The sequence below is a fragment of the Eurosta solidaginis genome, chromosome 1 (genome assembly GCF_040869045.1).
Source record: "Eurosta solidaginis isolate ZX-2024a chromosome 1, ASM4086904v1, whole genome shotgun sequence".
NCBI lineage: Eukaryota > Metazoa > Arthropoda > Insecta > Diptera > Tephritidae > Eurosta > Eurosta solidaginis.
Window position 1 is genome coordinate 375,136,435 of NC_090319.1, and position 12,453 is coordinate 375,148,887.

At 38.3% G+C, this 12,453-nt stretch overlaps 2 protein-coding genes across 2 annotated transcripts; one reads left to right on the forward strand and one right to left on the reverse strand.

Moving 5' to 3' along the window:
• Positions 1-1,646, forward strand: LOC137238282 (eukaryotic initiation factor 4A-III-like). The gene is given in 4 exon segments (XM_067763099.1): positions 1-261; positions 323-775; positions 778-880; positions 939-1,646. Coding segments are annotated over 4 exon segments (1,206 nt in total). The 5' UTR covers positions 1-119; the 3' UTR covers positions 1,447-1,646.
• Positions 1,647-3,226: 1,580 nt separating this feature from the next.
• On the reverse strand, positions 3,227-5,420 carry Coq2 (ubiquinone biosynthesis protein COQ2, mitochondrial). The gene is made up of 4 exons (XM_067763098.1): positions 4,895-5,420; positions 4,414-4,831; positions 3,655-4,352; positions 3,227-3,587 (listed from the first exon to the last, which is right to left on the reverse strand). Exons 2-4 carry the CDS (start codon positions 4,808-4,810, stop codon positions 3,363-3,365), a joined length of 1,320 nt encoding a protein of 439 aa, XP_067619199.1. The 5' UTR covers positions 4,811-4,831; positions 4,895-5,420; the 3' UTR covers positions 3,227-3,362.
• Positions 5,421-12,453: the final 7,033 nt, after the last annotated feature.

The following is a 12,453-nucleotide window of genomic DNA, read 5'->3' on the forward strand; positions in this document are numbered from 1 at the left end:
TCTCTAGAGTGGTTGAGAGAAAAGAAAACGTCAGAAGTAAAAGCGTTCTGCATTATCGTTTACGGAAAATTTTTGCGAAAAATAAAATTAGTTACTTGAGAAGCTATTAAAAAATCATTATGGATAGATTAGCACGTAGAAATGCGCCAGCGGAGGATTTATCGAACGTCGAGTTCGAGACAAGTGAAGATGTAGAAGTGGTGCCAACGTTCAATGCTATGAACCTCAAAGAGGAGCTGCTGCGTGGTATTTATGCTTATGGTAAGCAACATGAAGAAAGTGGAATTATTTAAACAAATATTAACAATAATTAATTATTTAGGTTTTGAAAAACCATCTGCCATACAGCAACGTAGTATTAAACCTATTGTAAAAGGACGTGATGTTATTGCACAAGCACAATCTGGTACAGGCAAAACAGCAACATTTTCCATATCAATTTTACAAAGTTTGGATACATCTTTGCGTGAAACACAAGTACTTTGCCTATCACCAACACGTGAATTGGCTGTTCAAATACAAAAGGTCATACTCGCATTGGGTGATTTCATGAATGTACAATGTCATGTATGCATTGGTGGCACCAATTTGGGTGAGGATATACGAAAGTTAGATTATGGACAGCATATTGTTAGTGGTACACCAGGACGTGTATTTGATATGATTAAGAGGCGTGTTTTGCGGACGAGAGCAATTAAAATGTTAGTACTCGATGAAGCAGATGAAATGTTGAACAAAGGTTTTAAGGAACAAATTTACGATGTATATCGTTATTTACCCCAGCAACACAAGTTGTGCTCATATCTGCAACACTGCCACATGAAATACTTGAGATGACATCAAAGTTCATGACAGATCCGATACGTATTCTTGTTAAACGGTAAGCAAACATTTTAGCTTATGTGTGCATTTAAAATTTTATTTACACTTTTTCTTAGTGATGAATTGACACTCGAAGGCATTAAACAATTCTTCGTAGCAGTTGAACGTGAAGAATGGAAATTTGATACACTTTGTGATCTCTATGATACACTAACAATTACACAGGCTGTCATCTTTTGCAATACTAAACGTAAAGTTGATTGGTTGACCGAAAAAATGCGTGAAGCAAATTTTACTGTTAGTTCAATGCATGGTGATATGCCACAAAAGGAACGTGATGAGATAATGAAAGAATTTCGTGCTGGACAATCGCGTGTTCTTATTACGACAGATGTTTGGGCGCGTGGTATTGATGTGCAACAAGTTTCATTGGTCATTAATTATGATTTACCAAATAATCGTGAATTGTATATTCATCGTATAGGACGTTCGGGTCGTTTTGGACGTAAAGGTGTTGCTATTAATTTTGTAAAATCCGATGATATTCGTATTCTGCGCGATATTGAACAATATTATTCCACACAAATTGACGAAATGCCAATGAATGTAGCGGATTTGATTTAAATTTGATGGGGAAAATTCAATTTAACTTAGTTTAAGCTTGATTTACGAAAATCCATGTAATTTATGTTACATATTTAAAACAATTCCCATATACCAGAAAAATGTTAACATTTAAAATGATATCCATGGATAAATCTACACTCTTATGTGTGTATATGCACTTAATTCTTTCAAATAAAAAGGTCTAACTAAATTCTGAAGCTGAAATGTGTTACTTATAACAAACCGAAAAGGAAGCCGAACCTAAACAGGACCAAAACTGAGTCCTTAACGGAATCCAATTCTGGACTGCAACGGAATGCGGAATCTTGGCCAGGCCGGGATCCAGTACAAAAGCGCACCTAACCCGAAAAGGGGAACCGCATCCCAGACCGAAACGGGAATCTAATCCGGAATCGTATTCAGAGCCGGGCTTGGATCAACACTACCATTGAAATCAGACCAAAATAAGAACCGAAAACGGGTACTCAAGGGGTTGATAAGCGCAATACAAATATTTATAGCTTCAAAGCTTCCGCAACCAAATTGTGAACCTCACCTACGCGAGGGGAATTCTGTTACAAATATTAATGTATCATACACATATTTAGCAAGGCGAGGCTATGGCTACCCCAAGTTCCTCATGAAACTAGGGGGTGGGGGAGGGGGCGTTATGGCCTAGAAGGTTTAATGTGGTCTTTGTTACCGGATCTGTATCCGGCAAAGGACCATCAACATTGATAACGCTCCCCAAAACCTTCGGGGAGCGTCTTTATCGTTAATACAACAACAGCGGCCGAAAAAATTGAAAAGGAGACGAACTGCAATCGAAATTTAAACCGAAGAAAATGTTGCTACTGCATGGCACAAGAAACCGTTACCGTTTTTCGAGCTATCGAGCTTCAAAAACACCTGTGGTGTTTTTGCTGTGTTCGTAGACTGCCTGAGATACAGAAACAGGAAATTGCGACCACGATGCGAATTTAAAAAAAAATCAAAGAGCGTTGTAGACTGGTTGCTTAGCAGAATGAGCCTAAGTCTACTTATAACACTTCGTAGTTATCTATTTCTACGAGAGGATTGAATGTGTCCCCACATGACACCAACCATCTCTTTAATTGTAATATGGAACCAACGCCTCTAACACCCCTTTACTTATGGTCCACCCCTGTTGAAACAGCAAGTTTCCTTGGACTCCCATTAGAGGATATTGATGACAATTTGTGATCGGTCGCGGCTGTTAGGTGGGGCGAAGCACTGCTACAACAACAACAACAGAGGATTGATTCTTTGTAATATATCAGAGATAATGCTTTCTTGAAAGGCTTTGAAATCCACACATCCGAAGGTTTGGGGATCACAAATATCGCTCCTACAGCAGACGGTGCCAGATTGATATTTCACAAAAAAATGGAAATATCTGTAACCCTATTTTAAAACTTACGAGGATGTTTTCGCGGTAGCAACAATCTGGGGTCTTAACGAACGCCTTTCAATGACAATAGCTCATAAATGGTGATTCGCATTAATGAAATATTTGAACCAGTAAGTATGCGTACTCATAACATCTATAATTTATTACCATTTTTATAATTGGGTTATCATATTAATCTCTCAATTGCAATCTGTTTTCGATAGGGCCACTGGATTCGTATCCGAATAAGTACTGAGCGAGAAAGCACTCACACTAAATTCGTATAAGGTATTTAATCAGAACGCACCCCACTAAAGGCTACTATTTATATTTCGTATTTATTTATATCATTTTTCATTTCTTGTCTAATTAAAAAATACATTATCCTTTGGTCGAGAAAAAATTTCAAAAAATTGTACTTATCAAACCCGAAGATTTTAAGCTTTGTGTGTATCATAAGTTTAATATACATATATATTTTGAATAGGGTAATGATGATGCTAATAAATCACTATAATTATGTCTATGTTAACACCTTCGGCGTAGTTGGCAAATGAACAAAGCTACTGGAAGGCTGTGTTTGTGTCAACGCATTGCTCGTGCTGATTGCAATATTGTTTTCCTTTTTCTCTTTTGATTTAAGAAGCGTACCCAAAACAATACCAAGAAACAGAATTAAACCAACTTTATGATTTGAAAAAAATTTCTTCGCACAGTCTGTAGGATTGTTAATGTTGAGTGAATATATCTGGAATGAACAAAGAAAAATAACTGAAGTTTCGAACGGGGATAATATTTACAAACAAAAGCTTTACCTGCTGCGCCAAAAGCGCTCCTACCACACCAACTGCTGTATAATATGCTATTGTCTGATCAGTTGCCAATCCAGCCAAAGTTAAACCAGTTAGCATAGATGCTGCAAAGCCTGATAACCATATTTTCGTATTATCACCAAAGCGTAAGGCCGTCGACTTAACACCAATTTGTATATCATCTAATTTATCTTGATGTGCATAAATAGTGTCATAAACAATAGTCCAACAAATGCCAGACATGTATAGAGGTAAGCAAGCTGTCCAACTGACAGCGCCTTGTGTCGCACACCAACCCAATAGGGCACCCCAATTAAACGCCATACCCAGTACCAGCTGAGGCCAATAAGTAATACGTTTCATAAGCGGATACGTTATAACCAAGCTTAAGGAACTTGCACCTAATACTATCGATTGCCAATTCAATTGCAGCAACACTAACAAGCCCAAACTTAGCTGAGCTGAAAGAAAAACAATAGCGTCAAATTGTGTAACTTCACCAGAAGCTAGAGGGCGATTGCGTGTACGCTCAACTTTTGCATCAATATCCTTATCCCAGAGATCATTTATTGTACAACCAGCACCGCGCATTATTATTGCGCCAGTAGCAAAGAGACCCAACATTCTCCAATCAGGCCAACAGCCAGCATTGGCACTGAGCGCTATACTCCAGGCACATGGCCAAAATAGTAAGTAGGTACCTGTATAGAAAGCGTTTAATAAAGCTAAGCCTCGCTATACATATATCTATGGTATACCAACCTATAGGTCGATCTAAGCGCATTAAGCGCCAGTATGGCGAAAAAGCTTCTTTTATATTTTGTCTTATCACTACTGATTTACTTCGCCTGCTGTCCTCTGTTACATCTGCTGCTGTTCTATTATCCAACTCTTTGCTTTTACTACTCGTATAGCGCCGGTATGGAGTGTGAAAAATATGTGAATTTTTTGAACTCAAGTCGTTGCTTCGAAAATGTTCATTAAGTTGAGAGTTAATTTTTGTTGAATACCTAAAATTCTTATGAAGCATATGAAAATCTCTGCCACAAGCACAAGCGCTTCGTCCAAGTAAATCTACTCGTGGCGCTACGAAAGCGACTTTGGGTAAACTCGCGCCCCTAGTGCTTGGCAGATAAAGAATATTACGTACCAATAACATTTTGGTATCTTAAGGCGGGTACTAGAAATGTAAAATGTGTGCTAATTAGTTTAAGCTGGTGGCTTTTATGAGACGGTATCATACCTTGTGGTGGGTGAATGGCAAGATTTGTTTATAAAAAGCAGCTGCTTGGTTAGCAGGTGCGCTCTCTGCACGTTCTCTGCTTTATCTGTTGGTTGTTGGTGTCCTTTAGCGTAAGCTAGCAACTTAATTCTATTGGCATGCAAGTGGAAATATATGAAGTTTTCTCCGGTGGTGAACTGCTGGGTTTAACTGTTTCCTTCACAGCATAGAACTTTGGAATTTGAACTTTTAACAATAAATTTAATTGCTCGTCGGACGGTTCGTGTTGATCCGATATCGTGAATTATAACTTCGTTTTTTCTTTAATAGAAAAAAGCCAGTTTTGTTGCAATTAACCACATTTCTGAAAAGAGTTCTAAGCAGATAACAAAAACACATGTTTTTGACACTTAATAAGGGTTGTTAAATGAAGAGCTGCCAAGAGTTTGTGGTATTTCTGTTTTGAGAATGTACCATGGTTCCATGGTTCAACTATATACAGGTTGGCTCATCTGTAAAGCTGGAGTCATTGGTGCCGTATGTCGTATCGCTGTAGTCGTATCCCTACCGTAATCAGCTGTTTATCGTTACGACGGAAACCAAAAACCAATTGGTTGGCTACGATAAGGTTACGACCTTAGCGGCACCAATAATCGATTGCATTGATTCTCATAAAGCGCCAAATACACGACACGAACATTTCCTCGAACATTCCGCAATCTTGTTCGCAGCTTTGGCCATACACCATACGAACTTTTGGCCGAACGTTAGTTCTCTTTCAGACAGTGATGAATACGGACAACAATTGTGCTGCAGCAATATTGCTCGCTGTGGCAATAATCTTTGCTTTTTACTTGCCACAATGATGGCTAAGATTTATACATTTCAATAAATTCACTCAGAAATTTTTTATTGTCCATTTTACTTTTACGCGCACGTCTGTTCCGTTCAGAAATTGCTACGATTATGAGCTATTTCGCCATACACGCACGAACAGTTCGCGCAAATGTTCGGCAAAAATTAAAATATTTTGATTTTGGCGAACTGGCAAACACCACCATACACGGCAGAAAAGGTCGCAGAAACATGACATAACGGGAATGTTCGCGGAAATGTTCGTGTCGTGTATTTGGCGCTTAAGGTTGGTCGAATCAGCTGTTAAAAGGTTACCGATACGGTACCGATAAAGCACCAATGTCTCCAGCTTAAAGGAACAAAATATGTCTGTTCAAATTGTCAAAATCTATGTATTGGTGTTGGTGCGAATTGTATGGAATGGAAACATAAAACTTAGCAGTTTTTGTATGTGTAAGTAAAATGTTGCCAATGTGTTGGCTTCATTTTTAGTTTGCCATCTCCTTTTGACAATCCCTTCCACCATGCAATGACATAAATAAAATCAGCTGATGAGATGAGCCAACCTGTACATAATTGAACCATGGAATGTACCAAGCAGTAGCTAATTAATGGTTTGCCTGGCGATGGATGTGGTGAATGATGAAAATGTTTTTGTTAGTGATGCGGCGAACCGGATATTAGCTGTTTTTTTACATGTATACACATATGCACTTAAACTTTATATGGACTGCTAAGTCTGTAACTTTGGTAATTCTATACGATAGCATGACACTACGTGCGGGAGGGGTGCCAAAAGACGCATTTGGGTCCCAGGATCTCGAATCCGAAAGCGGAAATTAAAAATTTTATTTTTGTCAAAAGATATTTCTAAAAAACCGAAAAATGGCCCTGGAGCGCTCCGAAACCGGGGGTGCGATCCATAGTATTTTTGCGCAGAACACCTTTCTGCAATGGCGCTTATAAAAATTTGATGACCAAGAGGCGTGTGTCTCCGCTTTTGAGAAAAGCCTATTTTGTAGCGAATTATTTACCACTGCCGCAAGTCTTCAGCAATTGCCGCTAGATGGGTCTCCTAAACATAATCTAAGTGGTGATAACCGTTTTTTCACCCGCGAATACAGTTGTATGTGCATGTAAAAAAGGCGTCATTATTCGGTTTTGATAAATTAAACTAAGTAATTTTATGTTGTATGTTTGCAGTGCAGAGGATTTAAAATTACGCAAAAGGACGAAGTTATTTTGTATAATGAGCCTTTTCAGTTTCGTCGTTGCGCAACATTGTGGTCCTCACGGACCGGACAATTCATCTGAAACACTTCTCTGCATTCTCCTGATAGAAAATATGTGTCATTAGGATCCTCAAGGGACTGTTCACAACTACAAGTCTCTTTCCTCAATTTGTTTGCTCCACCATGGCGGCTTTTGCAAAGTCCCGTTCTACCTCGCCAGCTTCTATCGCCTTATGATTTTAGTCCTTAGGGCGCAGATATGTTCTCAAACGCTTGCGTATATGCAACAAGTACTGCATACCCGCAAGCCGAGATATACGAAGTAGCTTCCAATCCTGTGCCGGTATATTCGCGCTAAGACGCTGCAGAATCAGCAGTGCAGTCCTCGATTTAACCACACATGGAAATCATTTCTTGGGATTTGGTATCGTGGGAATCTGTGCTTTCCATTCGAGTAATTAGCTCTAGAGTTTGGGTATGCTTCACTGTATAATTCATCCACTCGAAGACGGCCAGAGTCACACCGTTATCTTCATTTTTCCTCTCCGATAAATGCAGTGTCTTGATGCTACCTTCCTATTGCCAATATTGATAATACGACCCACTTCGTATGTCCTCTCTGTTTTGGAAATATCATCACTATTTTCTTTCTCCTTCTGACTTGCAGCATTTGATATAGTTCCTTCTACGTTATTTAGTTCTCTCCTGGGACTAAGAACTTTCTGTCTCTTAAAAGCGGGATCATCGCTTTAATCCCATTGCTCGTTCTCCTCATATCTATTGCAGTATCGAGGGTTCATGCAGACAGGCTCTTGATGCTATTTCCTTATGGCTTATTCCTTACCCAATTCGTCTGTCCTCTCTGTTGTTGGAATATCAAAATTTTTTCTTCTGGTTCTCGCTTAGAGATAGTTTCTTCCTCGCTATTTAGCCCTCTCTCTTCCAAACGGTTGGCCACAATTGTCAAGCGTTGGGCAATTCCATTGCTGTGTTAAGGACATCATTACTCTCCATGCTGTCCGGTTTCGGCAGGGTTCCGTTGAAATATAGCCGGTACCCTCCTATGAGGCTGAACGGTTTAGATACTAGCCCCTAAACCGGGCAGCCTTATAGTCTCAATATAACTCCGAGAAGTTTAAGATCGAGTATCCTCAATTATTAACGTGATTGCCACCTACCCACAAGGATGAATTATTATTGTTGATAAGCTTTTACCGGCACAAATATACTCGGAGGATTGTCTGAAGAATGTTGCTGTACCGATACCCCTACCCGTCTCTTGAGCTGCTACGGATATGTTTGCATGTAATTGGTTGCTATTATTAAAACAACTTGCTTATTTATTCTAATGAATAACTAACTTTTTGAAAAAGTCTTCGGATGAATTGATAGTGCGTTTCATAATTTTTCAGAATCGTCTGTCTTACTTACATTGGGGCGTATTAATAAAAACTGACCAGTTTCTATCGCATACAATTTCAGACATTTCGAAATTTTAGAAATATTGAGCAAAATCTATCGCTTATTTTTTTTTGTAAATTGTTTAAATAAATTTATTGCTTTTTAAATATTCCCAGCTTTCCCAATCGCCCACCTGCATTGAACTAACCGCTTATTTTTATACTCAGCGTGCTTTGCACACAGAGTATATTAACTTTGATTGGATAACGGTTGGTTGTACAGGTATAAAGGAATCGAGATAGATATAGAATTCCATATATCAAAATCATTAGGAACGAAAAAAAATTTGATTGAGCCATGTCCGTCCCTCTGTCCGTTAACACGATAATTTGGGTAAATTTTGAGGTATCTTGATGAAATTTGGTATGTAGGTTTCTGGGCACTCATCTCCGATCGCTATTTAAAATGAACGAAATCGGACTACAACCACGCCCATTTTTTCGATATCGAAAATTTCGAAAAACCAAAAAAATTCTATAATTCATTACCAAAGACGGATAAAGTGATGAAACTTGGTAGGTGGGTTGACCTTGTGACGGAGAATAGAAAATTAATAAAACAATGGGCGTGGCACCGCCCACTTTTAAAAGAAGGTAATTTAAAAGTTTTGCAAGCTGTAATTTGGCATTCGTTGAAGATATCATGATCAAATTTGGCAGGAACTTTACTACTATTACTATGTATGTGCTAAAGAAAAATTAGCAAAATCGGACGAAGAACACGCCCATCTTTAAAAAAAAAATTTTTTTTAAGTCTAATTTTAACAAAACATAACATAACATAAGTAAATTATGTCAACATTCAACTCCAGTAATGATATGGTGCAACAGAATACAAAAATGAAAGAAAATTTCAAAATGGGCGTGGCTCCGCCCTTTTTCATTTAATTTGTCTAGAATACTTTTAATGCCATAAGTCGAACAAAAATTTACCAATCCTTGTGAAATTTGGTAGTGGTATAGATTTTATGACGATAACTGTTTTCTGTAAAAATGGGCGAAATCGGTTGAAGCCACGCCCAGTTTTTATACACAGTCGACCGTCTGTCCTTCCGCTCGGCCGCTAACTCGATAACTTGAGCGAAAATCGATATATCTCACTTTATCTTGGTATATAAAATGGCCGAAATCCTACTATGACCACGCCCACTTTTTCGATACCGAAAATTACGAAAAATGAAAAAATGGCATAGTTCTATGCCAAATATGAAAACACTCTGTAAAATGGTTGTGACACCTACCATATTAAGTGGAAGAGAATGAAAAAGTATTGCAGGGCGAAATCAAAAGCCCTTGGAATCTCGGCAGGAATACTGTTCGTGGTATTGCATATATAAATAAATTAGCGGTACCCGATAGATGATGTTCTGGGTCACCCTGGTCCATATTTTGGTCGATATCTCGAAAACGCCTTCACATATACAACTAAGGGCCACTCCCTTTAAAAACCCTCATTAATACCTTCAATTTGATACCCATATCGTACAAACACATTATAGTCACCCCTGGTCCACCTTTATGGCGATATCTCGAAAAGGCGTCCACCTATAGAACTAAGGCCCACTCCTTTTAAAAATACTCATTAATACCTTTCATTTGATACCCATATCGTTCAAACAAATTCTAGAGTCACCCCTGGTCCACCTTTATGTTGATATCTCGAAAAGGCGTCTACGTATAGAACTAAGGCCCACTCCTTTTTAAAATACTCATTAACACCATTTATTTGATTCCCATATCGTGCAAACACATTCTAGAGTCACCCCTGGTCTAGGTCACCCTGGTCGATATCTGAAAAAGGCGTACACCTATAGAACTAAGGCCCACTTCTTTCTGAAATACTCATTAATACTTTTCATTTGATACCCATATCGTACAAACACATTCTAGAGTCACCCCTGGTCCACCTTTATGTCGATATCTCGAAAAGGCGTCCACCTATAGAACTGAGGCCCACTCCCTTTTAAAATACTCATTAACACCTTTCATTTGATACCCATATCGTACAAACACATTATAGTGTCACCCCTGGTCCACCTTTATGGCGATATCTCGAAAAGGCGTCCACCTATAGAACTCAGGCCCACTCCGTTTTAAAATACTCATTAACACCTTTCATTTGATACCGATATCGTACAAACACATTCTAGTGTCACCCCTGGTCCACCTTTATGGCGATATCTCGAAAAGGCGTCCACCTATAGAACTAAGGCCCACTCCGTTTTAAAATACTCATTAACACCTTTCATTTGATACCCATATCGTACAAACACATTCTAGAGTCACCCCTGGTCCTCCTTTATGGCGATGTCTCGAAAAGGCGTCCACCTATAGAACTGAGGCCCACTTCCTTTTAAAATACTCATTAACACCTTTCATTTGATACCCATATCGTACAAACACATTCTAGTGTCACCCCTGGTCCACCTTTATGGCGATATCTCGAAAAGGTGTCCACCTATAGAACTGAGGCCCACTCCCTTTTAAAATACTCATTAACACCTTTCATTTGATACCCATATCGTACAAACACATTCTAGTGTCACCCCTGGTCCACCTTTATGGCGATATCTCGAAAAGGCGTCCACCTATAGAACTAAGGCCCACTCCGTTTTAAAATACTCATTAACACCTTTCATTTGATACCCATATCGTACAAACACATTCCAGGGTTACCCTAGGTTCATTTTCCTACATGGTGATTTTCCCTTATTTTGTCTCAAAAGCTCTCAGTTGAGTATGTAATGTTCTGTTACCCCCGAACTTAGCCTTCCTTACTTGGATTAAATTTTTAGAGTTTTCTTAATTACTTTTAATGCTTACATATTAATGCACTGGCATTGGCATATCTTTCTTATCGTAAAATGACTTTTTGTGCAATAATTTTCAAAACTTTTTATCAAACATTAAACTCAACGGCGCACATACACATACGCACAAGTACAGTGGAACCTGTTTAAGTTGCACTCCAGTACTGAATGATATAGTGAACTTTCGTTTCGAATCGTTTGCGTATTAGTATTCCGTAAAACGATCGCTGCAACAGACGGAAGCAGCTGCTAAAAAAAAAATGGTATTTTACTTTTTTTTATTTATTCAAATGGATATGTCAAAATGGCAAAAAAGTGTTTCCAGAGTTTTAAAATTTAGCAAAAGACATGAAAGTTTTTGAAAAACTCATAAATCCTCATAAATTTTTAAATAGGTTACATATGGCACGCTAAAATTTGACAAAGACTTTCGACTTCTGCTTGACATAAGGGCCGAACGAAAACTATAGAGAATATCATTGTTAGACAAAATTGTCAAGAGATGAATCGTTCGCCTGAACTTTCGTAGCAATACAGAATGATGTCCTTAATTTAAGTTTTGCATATTAGATAAGACCCAACCGAGGTCTACTCAGGTGAGTCTCAATATTAAAATTATTTCTATGGAACATTTCGTAGACTTTGAAGGGTTAATAGAAGTTATATAACAGAAGTTTCAAAAGTTGAACGTGTGATGAATGCAACGCTGTCGGATCATCAGCTAACCTTTAGGACCACGAACAATTATTATCGAAGAATTACGTGGGTTTAGTAATAAAATTGAAGAGATTAATACCACAACAGCAAAATGTATTGTTCAGTTGCGATATCGATGCAAATATTGTTGCGGAAAATGCAACATCAAGATATTTTAGAAAACTTGTAATTAAATGGGGTCGCCCGTCGCGGCAATGGTTTGGCAAACATTCCGAGTGTATTTCTGCCAACATAAGCTTGCCTGCAAAAATTTATCTGCCTTGCAAATGCCGTTAGGAGTTGGCAGAAATATGTTGGAAAAATTAAAAAGGAGCACGATGCAAATTGAAAGACCACTGCTATTTAAATCTTCTTGGAGGTACATCGCGCCAAATATAAATTTTTTAATTTTTGGTCTTAACCCTCCGATTAGCGGTGAATAAATTCAATACATCTTAGCGTTGTCGTCTGGACAGACGAAATTTGACACTTTGAACTTTATCCACAAATATTTAAACATTGAAGAA

Excerpts from the sequence above, each read along its gene's own strand:
- Coq2 (XM_067763098.1), bottom strand. The coding sequence starts at position 4,810 with ATGTTATTGGTACGTAATATTCTTTATCTGCCAAGCACTAGGGGCGCG. Across the intron at positions 4,353-4,413 it reads GCGCTTAGATCGACCTATAG|GTACCTACTTACTATTTTGG; the intron begins GTTGGTATACCA and ends CTTTCTATACAG. Across the intron at positions 3,588-3,654 it reads GAGCGCTTTTGGCGCAGCAG|ATATATTCACTCAACATTAA; the intron begins GTAAAGCTTTTG and ends TGTTCATTCCAG.